Source organism: Canis aureus, chromosome 2 (assembly GCF_053574225.1).
Source record: "Canis aureus isolate CA01 chromosome 2, VMU_Caureus_v.1.0, whole genome shotgun sequence".
NCBI classification, from domain to species: domain Eukaryota; kingdom Metazoa; phylum Chordata; class Mammalia; order Carnivora; family Canidae; genus Canis; species Canis aureus.
In genome coordinates, this window is record NC_135612.1 from 41,426,122 (window position 1) to 41,442,172 (window position 16,051).

General features: G+C 50.2%; 1 protein-coding gene across 1 annotated transcript in view; it reads left to right on the forward strand.

Annotated features, from left to right (window-relative positions):
• Positions 1-214: 214 nt before the first annotated feature.
• The window catches only part of ADAMTS17 (ADAM metallopeptidase with thrombospondin type 1 motif 17), a 330,972-nt gene continuing 315,135 nt past the window's right edge, over positions 215-16,051 (forward strand). The window contains exons 1-3 of the mRNA XM_077869670.1: positions 215-395; positions 946-1,316; positions 11,676-11,841. Of these exons, the coding sequence (XP_077725796.1) occupies positions 317-395; positions 946-1,316; positions 11,676-11,841 (616 nt within the window). The 5' untranslated portion in view covers positions 215-316. The remainder of the gene's footprint in view (positions 396-945; positions 1,317-11,675; positions 11,842-16,051) is intronic.

Genomic DNA, 16,051 nt, shown 5'->3' on the forward strand with positions numbered 1-16,051 from the left:
CTGGCGCCACCTGGTGTCCCATCCGCGCCACTGCCCAGAAACCACGTGTAAGAAAGTGCTTACAACCTAACTACGCACCCTGGTTTCGACCCGTCCTGGCCAATGAGAGAGGGGGGGGCGGGGCGGGGGGACGCGGGAGTCCAATCGCCTCCTGCTTTCCGAGGCGAAGGCGGGGCTCGTGATTTACCACGTTGGGTTTGTCCGCAGCGCTAATTACTTTTTCCAAAGGCTGGAGGGCTTCACTCCGGCTGGCGCCGCCGCCTCGCGCGCTCCTGCTCCGCCGCGACCGTCCGGGGGGCTGCTCCTCCCAAGTACCATGTGCGACGGCGCCCTGCTGCCTCCTCTCGTGCTGCCCTTGCTGCTGCTGCTGGTTTGGGGACTGGACCCGGGCTCAGGTAGCGCCCCTTCCTCGCCCGCCCGTGCCTCGCGGCCACCTTCCTCCTGCCCTCCCGAGGCGTCCTGGCGCCGCCCGCCCGCCCGCCCGCCTGCCTGCGCGGCCCGGCTCGGGCTCGGGCTCGGGCTCGGGCTCGGGCTCCGGCTCCGGCTCCGGCTCGGGCTCCGGCTCGGGCTCGGGCTCGGGCTCGGGCTCCGGCTCCGGCTCCGGCTCGGGCTCCCGCGGCCCGCTGACAGCGCTCGCGGCCGAGGGGTGCGGGCCGCGGCCCGGCTCCAGGCGGCTCCCGGGCGGCCGTGCAGCCGTGCAGCCGCCGGGTCTCCGGACGCCGATGCCGCGCCGCCGTCCCCGGAGGAGCTGGGGCGGCCGCGCTGGAGCCCCTGCCCGGGTGGCGCGGGGCCCGGGCAGAGGCGCTGGCCGGCTCGGAGGTGCGGCGGCAGGGGGGAGCGGGGGGGAGCGGAGGGGAGGGAGCGCCGGCCGGACCCCGTGCGCTGCGGGCGGGCGGGCGGGCGGGCGGGCCCCGCGGCGCTGACGCGTCTCCTCTCTCCCCGCAGCTGTGGGCGACGCGGCGGCCGACGTGGAGGTGGTGCTGCCGCGGCGGGTGCGTCCCGACGACGTGCACCTGCCGCCGCTGCCCGGCGCCCCCGGACCCCGAAAGCGCCGGCGCCCCCGCGCGCCCCTCGCCGCCCCGCGCGCCCGGCCCGGCGAGCGCGCCCTGCTGCTGCACCTGCCGGCCTTTGGGCGCGACCTGTACCTGCAGCTTCGCCACGACCTGCGCTTCCTGTCCCGCGGCTTCGAGGTGGAGGAGGCGGGCGCGGCCGGGCGCCGCGGACGGCCCGCCGAGCTGTGCTTCTACTCGGGCCGCGTGCTCGGCCACCCGGGCTCCCTCGTCTCGCTCAGCGCCTGCGGCGCCGGCGGCGGCCTGGTACTGCCCGCGCCCTCCCGCGCCCTCCGGGTCTGCCCGTCGCTTAGTCGCGGCGCCGGGCGGGGGTGGTCCCGGGGCAGGTTGGGATGCGGGTGGCGGCGCCTGGGGGGGGGGGGGTCAACCTCCGGGGGTGCTCTCTCGCCGTCCGGAGGGAACCTCCGCTTCTCCTGCCCCGACCTTCCGAGGGTCTCCGAGCCAAGGGGTGAGGGGAGAAGCGTCCGGTTGTCCGGTGCCTTCCACTGGCTGTACTGAGCCCTCCGAAGTGCACAGGTACCAGCTGTTCGGGGCTTGCCTGGGGGGCTGTGGGCAGCCCGCCCCGGGGAGCGCAGCTCTGGCGGGGATGAAACCCGTCAGGCCCCTAGGCCGAGAGGCGCACCTCACCCGTGTTTCTTTGCATCTGCACCGGTGCGTACGTGTGCGTGTCATGGGGCAACACCTGCAGGCGTACGCTCATCTGTTCCGGGATGTGGGGGTAGGGTAGTGAGCATTCACCTCCCTTCTGCCCTCTTGAATCTTTCTGTACCCAGAAAACGAAAATTTGGAGGGGTCCCCTGACAGGCCACTAACCTTCTCTTCTTAGTTGAACCTTGAAAACCAAGAGAGGGGGTGTTCATACGCCTGTTCTCTCATAGCACAAACAGGTACTTGTCTGGCAGCCAGCCTCAGCCCGGCCTGAGGGATGCTTACACTGGTGATGAGACCCTGTTCCTGTCCCCAGAAGCTCCCTTGCTGTGGCAGTAGCGACTGCACCCTGCTACATTTGAAGCACTTGTGGCAGTGCTAGGAAGGGCAGGGGAAGTTCTGGTGCACCTCTGCCCTGCTTGTGCTCACCCTTGATCACTGTACGCTGGTGCCCAGCCAATTGCTTCTCAGCCTCTCCGCTTCTCCATGCCCCCTAGGAGCGCACATGGCTGGCAGATGGGCTGCCCCCAACAAAGCTTGGTATCGGCTCAGTGCATGAAACACCCGAGTTGTTTCTGTATCTTCCGACATGACTGGCCTCTGGGGAAGCAGTTTCTGATATTCTTTCATGTCTTTTCTTCCCTAGCAGAAGAAACTGTTTCCCCCATCTCCGCCTTATCTTGCTCTACCATCTAGAATTCTCTAGCCCTTACCCACGGAGTCTGAGACAAGTCCTAGAGACTCTGCAGCAGAGCCAGAGAGCCTGGGGGTCTAAGTCTTTATGGAAGACCTCTGCTTTCTTCACAGCTATGTAGAGGAATTCTGGGGGTAATTTCCTAGGATTGGCTTTCACTGGTTCCCCTTGCAGGACTTTTCTGAGCCCTGATCAGAATATAATCTACTTTTGCTAGGCTGGAAGAAATTGGCGTCTTTGGTTAAAGGAGGAAAATGGACCGTGGAGGCAGCCTGTTAGGAGCTAATGTGGAACAGGGGCAGAGAATGTGGGCTGCGGGTGAGGAGGCTTAAATAGGAGTGAGAAAGGCTCAGATCACTGTAAGACTCGGGTCAAGGCTGTATCATGTTCTGGGAGGGACTGGAAGGCCCACATCATTTTTCCTGTTTTTGCCAAAGTGTTTAAAGTCTAGGTCACATCACTGTACTGTACATGGAAACATCTGAATCCCATTTGCTGCGGTTTGGTGAGTTTCTCTAGAGGTCAGAGTTTATACTTCTTGGTGTAAAGTTTCCAGCGAGGAGCTATCTGTGAAGGAGCCGAGGGTGGAAATCTGGATAACATTGATTCCAAATCCTCACCGAGTTGAATGCGGGGCCCTCTCACAGATGGCATCTGAGCCGTGAGCGGGTTCACTTCAGTCCTCCCGTGTTTGGAGAAGCCTGTCTTTCCCTTCGATGCCATGTGAGGGCGCTGTGCTTTAGTTAAAGGAATCCCGCCAAGAGCTTGCGTTCAGTGTGTGCCAGCTGCTGGTGGACCTCTAAGACTTGAGATTCTTAAATTCCTGCAGGAGCAGACACTTCTGGTGTTTAGTCTGCTGCATTCATCCTGTTCGTGTGAGCTGGATGCTGGACACTTCTTCCTAAGTGCACTCTGCAGAGGAAGGGCTGGAGGCAGGAAGGAAGAGACGGCATGGTGACTTGGAGTGGACCTCTTGGTTGCAGGGTGGTTCTGAGGCCTGTCAAGAGAAGGAAGGCAACAGGATCTCAGGCTAACTGAGTTTGCACGGCACTTTGCTTCACTTTGATTTGGGTTCTCAGACTCACTTGAGACAGTGCAGGTGGGTGGTAATGTTGCGTTAGTCACTGTTGACTGAGGGGGAAGCACTGGGAGATGGAATGGGGCCTGTGTGTTGTGTGTTTGTCAGGACAGGCTCAACCACAAGGTGTGGGGAAGGAGCGATAGCAAATAGGAGATTTCTGACGTCCACAGATGGGAGTCTTCCAAAGCCGCCTTGTACCTGAAGGTCAGGTAGAGCCCAGGGTCGGCAAAATTTTCTGGAACCAGATAGTAAATGTTTTAGGTCTCGTGGGCCATGTGGTCTCTGTCACAGTTAACTCTACACTGTCCTTTTTGGCATAAAGGCCCCATAGACTGTAAATAAACAGATGGACATGGCTATACTCAACAAAAGTTTATTCCAATGTTGAGTCACAATTATATCCTGATGCATCAAACATCTCCCAAATGGCTTAGTGGGGAGTGTTAGGTGCAGGGGAATGTAGGCCCTGTTCCCTGTTGCATGGCATCTGTGCTGCCTCCAGAGAAGTTTGGTATCTGTTTAAAGGAGATGCATAATTAGAGTAGGTACTTGTTTGTGGGGCATGAAGTGTAAATATCATGTTGCATTTTACCTCATCTGCTTTTGACTGTGGGCAGAGGTGTGGGCCCATGGTGTTCTCCCTCTCTTATCTTGAAAAGCTGTGTAAACTGCCCTTCTTGGCTCTTTGGAGACCAAAGGTGCAAGTGTTAATTGTTTTCTGTTTATGCTTCTTCATTTTGTTTACGTTTCGGGGAGTCCTTAGACATTACGTAAGTTTTTGGAAGAGTTTGTACAACCGTATATTTCAGAGCAATGAACTTGGGACATGTGAGGCAGGTATTTCCACCCCCAGAGAATTTGGATCAGCTGCCTCCTGTGAATTGGACCAGCTGATGGAAGGTGAGCAAAATTGAAATCAGGTTAAACTGCCAGAGCGGGCAGCAGAGATGGAGCTTTAAGGGGCAGAATAAATGTCAGTCCCTGAAAAAGTCTGCAATGAGTGAATGAAGGAGCTGTCTTCCATCTCGATACATGAGGACAGAGAGCAGAGGAGGCCCCTGCCAGGGAGTTTTGCCTGCTGAGCAGTGGCCATTCTGCTTTGATGAACGTAAGCTCAGGAGAGTCCACCCAACTGAAAATGTCCCTCCCTTCTGGGCTGAGGCCATGGCCTGCCAGGTGTATGCAGTGAGAGAAATATTGAGATCAGACAGAACACCCAGGAGCTCCAGGCTGTGGAAATTTCAGAAGCCAGGCCACCCCAGAGGGAGGACAGAGAGAAGGTCAGGGACGTTCCTGGCATGCTTTCTCTAGAATCTCAGACACACTCCACGCGATCCTTGTTTGGAGTCTCTCTCATCCAGGTTGGCCCCGAGGGTGGACCTAATGGCCCAGCCCAACCTGATTCTGGCCAGTCAGCTCGATCGAAGCACAAGGGGCCAGTTTGGCAGCACATCATTTGTTGTCTACTCGGGAGCTTTGTGAGAATGCTCCTCTCTATTCCATGGGCTAGACAGATAAGGACAGAGTGGGGTTGAGGCCAGACAGTCATCGAGCAGGCAGCTTGGAAGAGTTGGAGGACTCCATTCTTGAGAGGACAGCCTGCATTTCATGACTCCTTTGATGAAGGGGGCAGGTTTGGGAGGTTGCTGTCTCTCCCTTTAGAAGCTCTCTTTTGACTGATTATAAAATTGCCTAGCTTTTTAATACAGCATCACTTGATTGCATGCAGCCGAGCAGGAATCCACTGTGGCAAAAATTGTATGGCATGGATATCATTTGGAAGGGAGCACAGAGACCAAACTACAGTGTCCTACATCATCATACTGGTATAGGTGTGGCGAAGGCACATTGTCCTTAGTGATTCATCACTGGATATTGCTGAAGAGCTCATCATGTACAGCGTAAATGTACTTGGAAAATGCACATGTATCTTTCAAGCCTCATAAAAAAAGAGTTGAGTGGATGTTAAGGAAAGTCAGGAGAATAGGGAAAAGACAGTGTGGAATTGGGAGGCGTGGAGGATTTGAAGGGAAAAATTTGGATGGGAGAAATCTAAGGTATCGCACCTCTTGCTCTAGAATCATGTTCACTTGGGCGCGCAGTGACTTTCTGCCCCCACTGCTCTCATGGGCATCACGGTGTCCTTGGAGCTCTCCCCAGTTACACTCTGTAACTAGGTTTCTGCATCTGAACTCTTGTGTCGTTGGCAGCATTGTAAAAAAAAAAAAAAAAAAAAGGAAAAAAGTGCAAGATGGGATGCTAAACCGAAGATGTCTTCACCTGATTGCATTCTTGGGGGGTTATTTCCTGAGCTTTGAAATGCTACAGCTGCCTGGGTTTGGATGTATGCAATGGGAGATGGTTCTGCAACCAGTTTATCAGAGGGAGCCATGCACAGTCACTGCTGATCCTTTGCATGCCTCTGCACACGGATGCACGGTCACCTTCTTGTTCTTTAGGAAGTGAGGCTACATGGTCGCCTGGGGGCTGTGATCGTGAGTGAGCCACCTCCTTTCAACGGTCCTGTCTGCAGCCACTTGGGGGGTAAAGAACGTCAGCCTTGTGTGGCTGTTGACAGAATCAAGTAAGATAAAGTCTGTGAAATCATTTAGGACGAGCCTGGCACATTAAGGCATTAAAAACACGTTTCTTCTGTTGCCCTACGGGGCCCAGACTTTTCCAGCTATAAATCAACCAGTCAATCAACACTGTTGACTAAGTGAACAGATCATTATCACACACCTGCCCTGTTTGGACACACTGGTGGGCTCCCAGCAAGCCTCAAGGAGTAATACAACATGGACCCTGTCTCAGAAAACAATCCAGATTCACACAGGAAGGAGGGTACACTGGAGCCTGCAGGGTGACTGAGGGTGGGGTGAGGTCTTCAGGGAGAAGGAGGATTGGAGCAGAAAGGGGCAGGCCTCAGCTTCTAAGAAAGAGGAGCGATGGCAGAGCCTCCAAGGTCAGGTTCTTCCCTGTACCAGGGGCCCACAAGGTGGCTGTGTGATGGGGGTGGGGGTGGAGATGGTTTTTTTTAGGAGATGAACTGAATGGACAAGCATGTGGATTAGGTGAGGCAGGACCCCGGGTACCAACCTAAGGCATTTAGAATTTCTCCTAGAGCAGTGATTCTCAGCTTTGAGCTGGCATCAGTGTTCCCTGCAGGGTTCGTTACCCTGGTTGCCGGGCCCACCTTCTGGGGTCCTTGATCCAGTCTGTCTGGGTGGGCCTGAGAGCTTGAATTGAACAGGTTCCCAGGTGCTGCTGCTGGCTTGGGACCACATTTTTGAGGATCACCAGCCTAGAGGCAATGGGGAGCATTTCTGATTCTTGACTAAGGGGGGGGTCCCTGATGATAGCAGTATGTGGGGGCATTGGAGGAGGAAGGCATTTGGAAGCACGAGGTGACGAGCCCTCAAGTGTTGGATTGTGGAAGTGGGAAGGAAAATCTATGCAAGAGAGATTCTGAAGGAAGAGCTGACTATCTCTGACTGACTCTAGTGATCAGAAAGGGGGAGAAGCTGGCAGCAACTGGCCCACATTAGGGGGCAGGCTGGCTTTTGGAAGAAGATTGAGCATCTGTTTAGACAGCAGCTGGACTTTGAAAGGGGGCTCTGGATGGCACTCCAGGACGGGGCAGTGGGACTCAATACGGGGGTTCGGAAGCTGTCTTGCCTGTGTGGGGTCAGGCGAGCTCCCCTGAAGCTCCGCCTCCCCAGAAAGTTGGAGGCAGGTACAGGAGGGCCTGCAGTCACAGGATTGTTTTCCCTTCTTGGATATTTTCTTGCTCAAGCAGGAAGCAAACTAACAACCCCATTTGTTGCATCCTCCCAAACCACCCACACTAACCCATAGACAGGGAGAAGGCCACCCAAGACCCACGCCAGTTAACCAAGGAGCCACAGCTTCCTGAAGAAGGGGCTGGGAGGGCTCCCCAGGCCCTGAAACTCCAGTGAGGTCTTCATAGGACAGTGAGGTCACGTAGCGTCATCCCCTCAGACAAGTGTATTCCTCAGTCCCGGAGCATACATACGATAGATTTTTTTTTAATGTTTTTTTTTTTTTTTTTTTTTTTAGATTTTATTTATTAATGAGAGAGAGAGAGAGAGGCAAAGACACAGGCAGAGGGAGCAGCAGGCTCCATGCAGGGAGCCCGACGTGGGACTCCATTCCGGGTCTCCAGGATCATGCCCTGGGCTGAAGGCGGCGCTAAACCGCTGAGCCACCTGGGCTTCCCTTTCTTTTACATTATCTTGAAAGCATTTTTCTCCATTATGCTGAGAGGTTGTGCTGATGTCAGGAGGTGATAAAAGTCCATACATCCTTTGTGCATTTTCCATGCTGCCAGGAGGGCTAGTCATACTTCGGAGGTTGGGATGGAGCTAACACGATCTGATTTATAATACTCTTCTAACGCAGTACAGAAACCCTTCAAAGCAAGCACCCAGAACAAAGAGAATTGCAAAGGAGCCACTCAGAACAGTTATAATATCCGGTGATACCTGATGCATTTTATTTAATGCACATTTCTGTAGTAGGATACCACATCTTAGAAAATTTCAGATTTCTCTTTTAAGAGCACCATTTCATGGAGGATGATTGCATCCTTTAAAACCATGCGGCCTCAGGACTTCCAGCTCTGTCTGCCACAGGCATTCCTTTACAGCTGTGTGTCTTCAGATGAAGTCTGCAGGCCTCTTTTGTCTCCTGGAACTGGCTCGTTACTGCTGTTTGTCGCTGCAATCGGTATGACATGAAGGCCTTGGAAGAAGATCCCCGTGTCTCACCTCAGCATAGATGGTGACCAGAGGTTTAATGCAAATCCAAGCAGCCCTGCCCAGCTTCTGGGACCACAGGGTGGCTGGGGGCTAGAAGCCAGAGTAACAAGGTCAGAGGAAGGTCCAGTTCAAATCCAGGCTACCTCCAGACATTTCAATCAAGTAAGGAGGTGGCCAGCATCTCTGGCAGCTAGTTAAAAACTAGCACAGTGATTCTCAACCCTGGCTGCACTTTAAAGTCTCCTGGCAGGCTCTTAGTCCCACTGCCTGAGTTCTACCCCACAGGGATTCTGGTTCAGTTGGCCTGGAATGGGGCCTGGGCATCAGGAGTTTCTCATATGGCTCTACCGTATAGCCGGGGATGAAAACATCGAGTGAGGGAGATTGCAGAAAATCCCTGCTGGTCCGGTTCATCCGATCCTATTCCATTCCAATCCATTATGTTCTACATTTGCATTTTCTTGAGCAACTATTATGTGGAAGGTACTGGAGAAATCAGGACTAATTGTGATCCTGTCTCAAAAGGAACAAGCTATCGAGTTGTGACAAATGCCCCATAATGCAGTGGGCTGCACCAGAGTGCCAGGGGAAGGGGATGTTTTTGGGAGGAAGAGCGGAGGAAGGGGGAAGGTCAAGGAAAGATAAGGAGGGCTGGTGAGTATTTTCCCTGGGCTAGATGGCATGTATGCCTGTGGGGGGGGGAGGGGGCGATGCAAGTGGCACTTTTCAATAGGATATTTTTATTGTTGGCCACATAATGACAGGATGAACATTAAGAGACACTCCAGGGAGCCTAGTGACAGACTGGGACTGGAGGTGGGGCAGAGCAAAGTCCTTCCTTGTGCTGGCTGGTGGGAGTGGGGGGCAGGGGCTGTGTCCAGCCCCCTCTCTCCTGGGTGCTAGTCCTGGCTATGTCGGCTTACAGGTTGGGTCCCTGCCAGGTAGAGTACAGTCCATCAATCCATGTAATTATCTTACTGTTGTCTATAAAGGAGTGGAAACCACTTGGGTCCCTCCAAACCAGACCTGCTGAAGCAAAGGGGCTAATTATGCTTGAGGCTCTATGTACAGGCAAGCTTTCTTGCCAAGGGGCCATGCCCCTATGTTGCATTGCATGAGAACTACCTGCTACCTGACCTTTTACACTATAGCCTGTGAATGCAAACACTAGCCCAAATGGGTAAGCAGCATTAAAAGTGCTAGGTTCAGGGGGGCCTGTAAGCTGCCAAAGCCGGAACATTTTAGGAAGAGTCCAAGTTGAGCATGTCCTCCGGAGAGCATGGGGCTCCTTCCACGTGGGGGCTCATCCTGTGTGCTGTGCCACACCTGCCAACTTTATTTCAACACATGGAAGTGTTTGCCATGGTTATTGAGGTGTGTGTTCTGCTCTGAGGCTTTCTTTAGGTAGAGCCTGAGTAGAGCTCTGCATATCCCCACAGCCACCTCTGCTTCTACTACTTCTGTCTCCCCAAAGTATCTTCGTGAACAAATTCAAGTTTTAACTTCAAAGGAGAGAGAAGAAAGCCATGCTTTCCTACAGGTCATGCATTGCCACTTTAAGACAGTTTTATTTGGGCAGTAAAATCTCTTGAGTTGTTCTTGGCAGAAGTTCTAATAAAATGGAAACCTTGAAATCTGCTTAGAGCTGTAAGTACGGTCTCACTCTGTGTTTTGGGCACTCAAGGTTGTAGGCGATCTTATTAGTTGATCTGAGTTGCTTTCAAAGAGGCTTGGTATCCAGGCATTCTTTCAGAATGTAGAGGAGATCTGCCATTTGGCTTGAGTGAGCTCTATGCTTGAGACCAGAGGAGATGATGTGATGGAGAGCAGTGCTTCTTAAAGTGTGGGCCCTGGACCGGCAGTGTTAGTGTCATTGGGCACGAGTTAGAAATGCACGTTCTCGAGGTCTACCTGGGACCTCTGGGTGATTTTCACATGCATTGGAGTTTGAGAGCCACCGCTTCAATGTGACACGGCCTTTAGAAAATGGGCTAAGGGGGAGAGAGAAGAGATGAGATCAGATGAGTTTCAGCCGAACACTGATCTATCTGCTTGATCTACTGAATCTGTTTAGCAAAGGCGGTCCTGGGCATCCACTTGGAGGAGGCGCCGTGGCCTGCACAGCCCAGTTGGGTCCCTTGTGGGAGGTTTACCTTGCTTTGTTGACACCTTAGGGGGGAAGCTAGCAGCAGGTATCCTGGGGAAGGAGCACAAATTGGTTTCATGCTGTCAGCATGGGTTCCAAGGGATGGGAAGAGTTCTCTGCACCATATCTATTTATTTTAGGTTTAATATTCACTGTATTAAAGCAGCAAATTAAAAATCCTAGTTCTTAAATTTTTTACTTCAATTTACAACCCATATCCTATTTTTAATCTAGCAAGTTTTTTGAACTCTTTTTATCGAAGTATAATTAATGGTGTCATATTAGTTTCAGGTCGACAGTATGAGTCAATTCTATACATTTGCCTGTGCTCATCGACATAAGTATCCTCCGAATCCCTTTTATCTCATAAGTCTTTTTACAATCCTTTTCAAGGAAGCTTTGGATAAAATTTGGCACCACTTGTAAATTTGGTGATTAACAACTTTTAAACTTCTAAAACTGCATTGAGAAATTTAACATATTCTGTTTCCTTTTCAAGTTCTCTGGTTGGCTGAGAAGTCTTTGCAAGTATTTCAGTGGTTCCTACAAACCTAAAAAGTAGTCCTATAAACATGGGAAGTCTTAAATTCTCTTACACATTCTAACACTGCTTATAAACCTAATAAGACTTTAAAATCACAAATCTAAGTCTGTGATGTACTTTAAATTAAAATCACAAATCCAATCCACTGGATACTCTGTCAATTTCTCTTAAACACCACAAGTTCTGAAAGAATGTACAAATCCCCTGTCACAAAGCTATTAATACTACAGGACTGACTCCATCCTTTTTAATTCTTATTATCCCCAGGGATAAGATGCATTTCTCCCCCCCCCCCCCATTAAGGATATAATTGTCATTCATCCCTAACACTTTTGACATTGCCTCCTCAAGTGGAATTTTGGAGGATTATTTTAAAAATTTTTAAAAGAAAGTTTCATTTTATTAATAATAAAATAATACAATTCTTTTGAACATGAACCTGGAAGGTGGGTACTCTTGTAGATATCTCTGCACTCCCGACCCCATGCCCCCTTCCCCAAAATAGCCCCTAGGTGGGAGGTTTCAAATCACACAAAAGCTCCTTTTTGGGCTTGGTAAATTGGAGCAGCCTGCAAAACAAAAGCCCCGACATGAGGACCAGGCCAGAGCCAGGTGGCCTTGCTGCCATCAGGTTGTTGGGGTCATGGGTGTGTGTGTTTGTGTGTGTGTGAATGAGGATGATTCACGTCCCGTTTTCCTCTTTCTGGGCAGGTTGGCCTCATCCAGCTTGGGCAGGAACAGGTGCTAATCCAGCCTCTCAACAATTCCCAGGGCCTGCTCAGCAGAGGAGAGCACCTGGTCAGACGCAAATGGTCCTTGACACCCAGCCCCTCCACCGAGGCCCACATACCTGGACAGCTTTGCCAGGTGCTAACAGGTGAGTCTGGGAAACAGCATGATTGACAGTACACGCCGTTAGACACTCCTGCATGTCCCCAAATGCCCTGAAGTCGTGAGCAAGAACTTACTTTCCCTAGATTTTGAAACTTTAATTGCCCCCTAAGACCACTGCCTTTTCCTCTCTGTGTAGATTAGTGTCAGCATTTCATGTGTAGCAGCCCTTTGAAAAGGGAAGGCACCCAGGATCTCATTCTCTGTGCCTCGATTGCATAGATTAGGAACAAGTGGAGGGCCTCTAAACCTGGATGGCTTGTTTGTTATCAAACCCTACATTGGTGGCAGAGCTAGAATGAGAATTCCCTCCCTCCCTGGCCAGAGTTTGTTCTTCAACACAGGGGTCCTCAGGCCTGGCTGCACTAATCAGAGCCACCTGGGGGCCTCTGAAGCCATGATACTCAGCAGCATCAGCACTGCAGCCTGGGAACCTGTCAAATGCACGTTCTCAGCCCTCTCCAGACTTCCTGAATCTGAAGCTGTGCAGGTGGGGCCAGGAATCCTTAGTCTCACAGGTGATCCTGATGTACTCTAAGGCATGGGGACCACTGCTTTAAACAATGCCTTGCACTGACCTGTCCCTCCAGTCTCCTGATCCAGTTGGTCTGGGGTGTGACTGGGGTGTCCATGCTTTTAAAGGTGATTCTAATAAGTAGCTTGGGGTAAGAACCCAGGGTTCTTACATTTTGTACATCTATTTGAGCAACCTGTGGATTACCGATCAGTCAGGTATTTTAAAAGTTTTTCACGGTCACTGAAATTGACACTGCAGTGACACCAGCAGTCATCCTGCGTAGTGTCCCCTGATGAAGACAGATAAACTGTTATTCACAAGTGGCATTTCCTCCCTGGACAGCATGGAACCCCATGGCTGACCAAGACTTCTTTTTGGATAAAAAAATAGACATATAATGTCTCTGTTCGGTATTCTAGTAACATTGGAAATATATCAGTGATGTGACTCTCCTTTAGAACAGCTTTAGGGTATATGAACAAGCCTTGCAGCTCAGCTTACTTGTTTCGTGGAGACCTGGTCGTATCCAGGTAGCGGCCTTCCTTAGCTGGTCTACATTTGGCACAGAGGTATTGGAGGTGATTTTACTGAGCTACAGCCATATCCGAAACCACAGGAGAGCTCCGAGTGGTAAATAGAGAGTGCCACCATACATAAGGATTTTGCTCTGCTCTTTCCTGTACCCTTAACAAAAGTAGGGGAAGGTGGATCTCAGCATAAAACTAAAAAAAAAAAAAAAAAAAAAAACTCTTTAAAAGGAGGCAGAGTGTTTGGGTAAGTTGGTTGGTTGTGTGTTTGGGCTTGATGTCGGTGTGTTATTTTAAACATCAGCCAGTGGGCAGCCCCGGTGGCTCAGTGGTTTAGCACCGCCTTTGGCTTCGGGTGTGATCCTGGGGGCCTGGGATCGGGTCCTGCATCGGGCTCCCTGCATGCAAGGAGCCTGCTTCTCCCTCTGCCTGTGTCTCTGCCTCTCTCTCTCTCTCTCTCTGTCATGAATAAATAAACAAAATCTTTAGAAAAAAAATCAGCCACCTGTCAGTTTTGGTGGGGCAGTTTTTTTTTTTTTTAAAGCCTGCTTTCAAAGTAACTGTTGCTCACTCTACACCTGTGTGCATTTTCTGCTAATCTGAATATATTGTTTCAGAGACGGGGATTACCCTGAGGCAGTGGGTCTCTGGGCTGGCTGCCCATTGGCATCACCTGGGGAGCTTTAACAATTCACGCCCAGGTCCTCCCCCCAGGAGAGCTGCTTTAATTGGTCTCCGGCAGGGCCTGGGCATCTGGTGATTTAAAATCTCCCCAGGTGGTTCTAATGTTCAGCAGGCGCTGAGAATTGCCGTGCTAAGGAGTATGAAACATGAGTAATAGCACCGGTGGGCCATCGGAAGTGGGTTTTTCAGGTGAGAACCACCAGGCAGGGCCCCACCATGAAGTCCAAGGGAAATACATTTTATTCTCACTTTTCCCTCTATTCAAGCCAGCGCTCATCTACAGCTAGTTTAGGATCAGAAACCCAGGGTGCTTGTGGATGATATCATGGAATATTTGTCTCATTACCTACTGCCATCCTCTTTAGGGGCATGCATGATACCCAGGATTGCTGACAAAATGATAAATTATGCTCGGGTTTGCATTTCTTTTTTTTTTTGTCCCTGGGGCTGGTTTCAAGGCACCCTTTGATAGAGTGTTTAGCTTATAATGAAGGAAATAAAATGAACAAAACCAGAGTGGGGAGGATGTGATAGAAACAAAGTTAAAATAAGAGCAGCCATGCAAGAAATTTCTGAATTTGCTTAAAAAAAAATCATCTCCCCTTTGTTGCCCCCACATTTCATGTGCTCAGAGCCACATGAATATTTAAGTTGGGACCAGTTCAGACTCTGTCCTGGGCAGGAACACAGACACAGGAGAAAAGTATATATTTCCCTTCTGGTCCTTCTTGTTTTGTGTGAAATACTCCCTGTTTTCTTGCCGTATTGAGAAAGACCGTGGGCCTTCTACTAGGCTTAGGTAATAAAGCAATTAACCCTTATCTAATGTGGATTAATTTCCTGTGAATTTAGAAATTTAATTGAGAAATTGAGAAAATCAATTTACTGGGAAACCAGGAAGATACAATTTTGGCTTCCTGGAAATAGGAATCAGATGAATCATCTAAGATTTCCTATGGGAACATATTCTTTATGGCTGAACGTGGCTGTCCCAGGTGTCATTGTCTTGCCTTGGATCTTGTGCTACCCCAACCTTGGACCTGGCCTGGGAGTAACCAGCTGGCTCTTGCAGGTGAGGAGTTGGATAATTCTTCTTCCTCCAGGAACCACTCAATTTACCTGAGCGCTAAACTGATAAGCCATCCTGTTCTCTAGGCAGACAGAGGGGCTAGCCTGTACAGTGAAGGCCCCCAGGAAAGGACCTACTGCCTTTTTGTAGGTACCACCGAGATTGCATTTCTAGCAGTCTTTGGGGCTCCTAGAAAGAAGAAAGGCTGATCCTATTACCTCTATTGCTCCTTATTTTTAGAACTTTATAAAATGATTCATGAAGTGTCACTCTAGATTGGAACTTGGCATGAAAAATACAGAGTCTATGAACCAACCTATCTATCTTTCTTTTTCTCTCTCTCTCTCTCTCTCTCTTTCTTTTTCTTTTTTGTCACACCTTGAGTTTTTGGAGGTTTTGGGAGCTATTCTCAACAGCAAAAATGGTATTTTGGATATTTGGAAATGGTTCTCAATTTTGACATTAATACTTCATGTCTGTCTGCTGTCTGTGTGTTTATTTTAATGTCTCCATACAGATTCAGTTTAGAATCTCCCCATTTTCTTGGGCTTTAGTAACAATTTCAGTCTTTGTCTCCTCCACCATGGTAGGTGGTCAACCAACATGTGGTTGGTTGAGGTAGATGGCAGAAGATTAAAACTAATTTCCTACCAGGCACTGTCAAGATAGGAATCCTACGGTGTTTTGGTGGGCTCATTTTAACTCAAATACACCAACAATGGTACCTGCTAAGATGTTGATGTGTACTTTGTAGTTTAGGTTCTGTTATGGTTGTTTTAGAAAATCAGTGCAGTTATTTTGTAGTATTGTTTGGTCCATTTATAGCATTATAAAGTTAATTTCAGCGAGTGTTTGGAGGATACCATAACCCTTCAGAAATTGTGTGCTGCCAATTTATGCAATAATTTGCACATTCGGCCATAAAATATATATATACAATTGTGCATATGATCTGTAATAAATTATTGGTTGGGACTTGGGTTTTGTGTCCATTAAGATTCATTTGGTTGGAAATGACAGAAATCAAACTGGCTTAACCACTTACAACATCACTGCTCTGGGTGCATGGAACTGAGAAGCAGAGCAGGAGATGGGATCTCAGGGAGGCATGGTCAGGCTGGGCTTCTGGGCAGTTGTTTCCCTCTCTGACAGCCTGTCCTCGGCTGGCTTCTTATGTAGTGACAAAGAGGCAGAAGGGATCAGGAGATAATCTCTATTGTTTAATCAGGAGTTGAAGTGGGTTGATCTGGATTGCAACTACTTGCAGTTTGCCACTAGTTTCACATGTCTTGGGGCAGCACCAGAAGAGCTTAGATCCCAGTCCCAGCACCAGAAGAGCTTAGATCCCAGTCCCCACCTCACTGTGGAGGTATCATTCCATTTTCTGTCTTTGTACTGA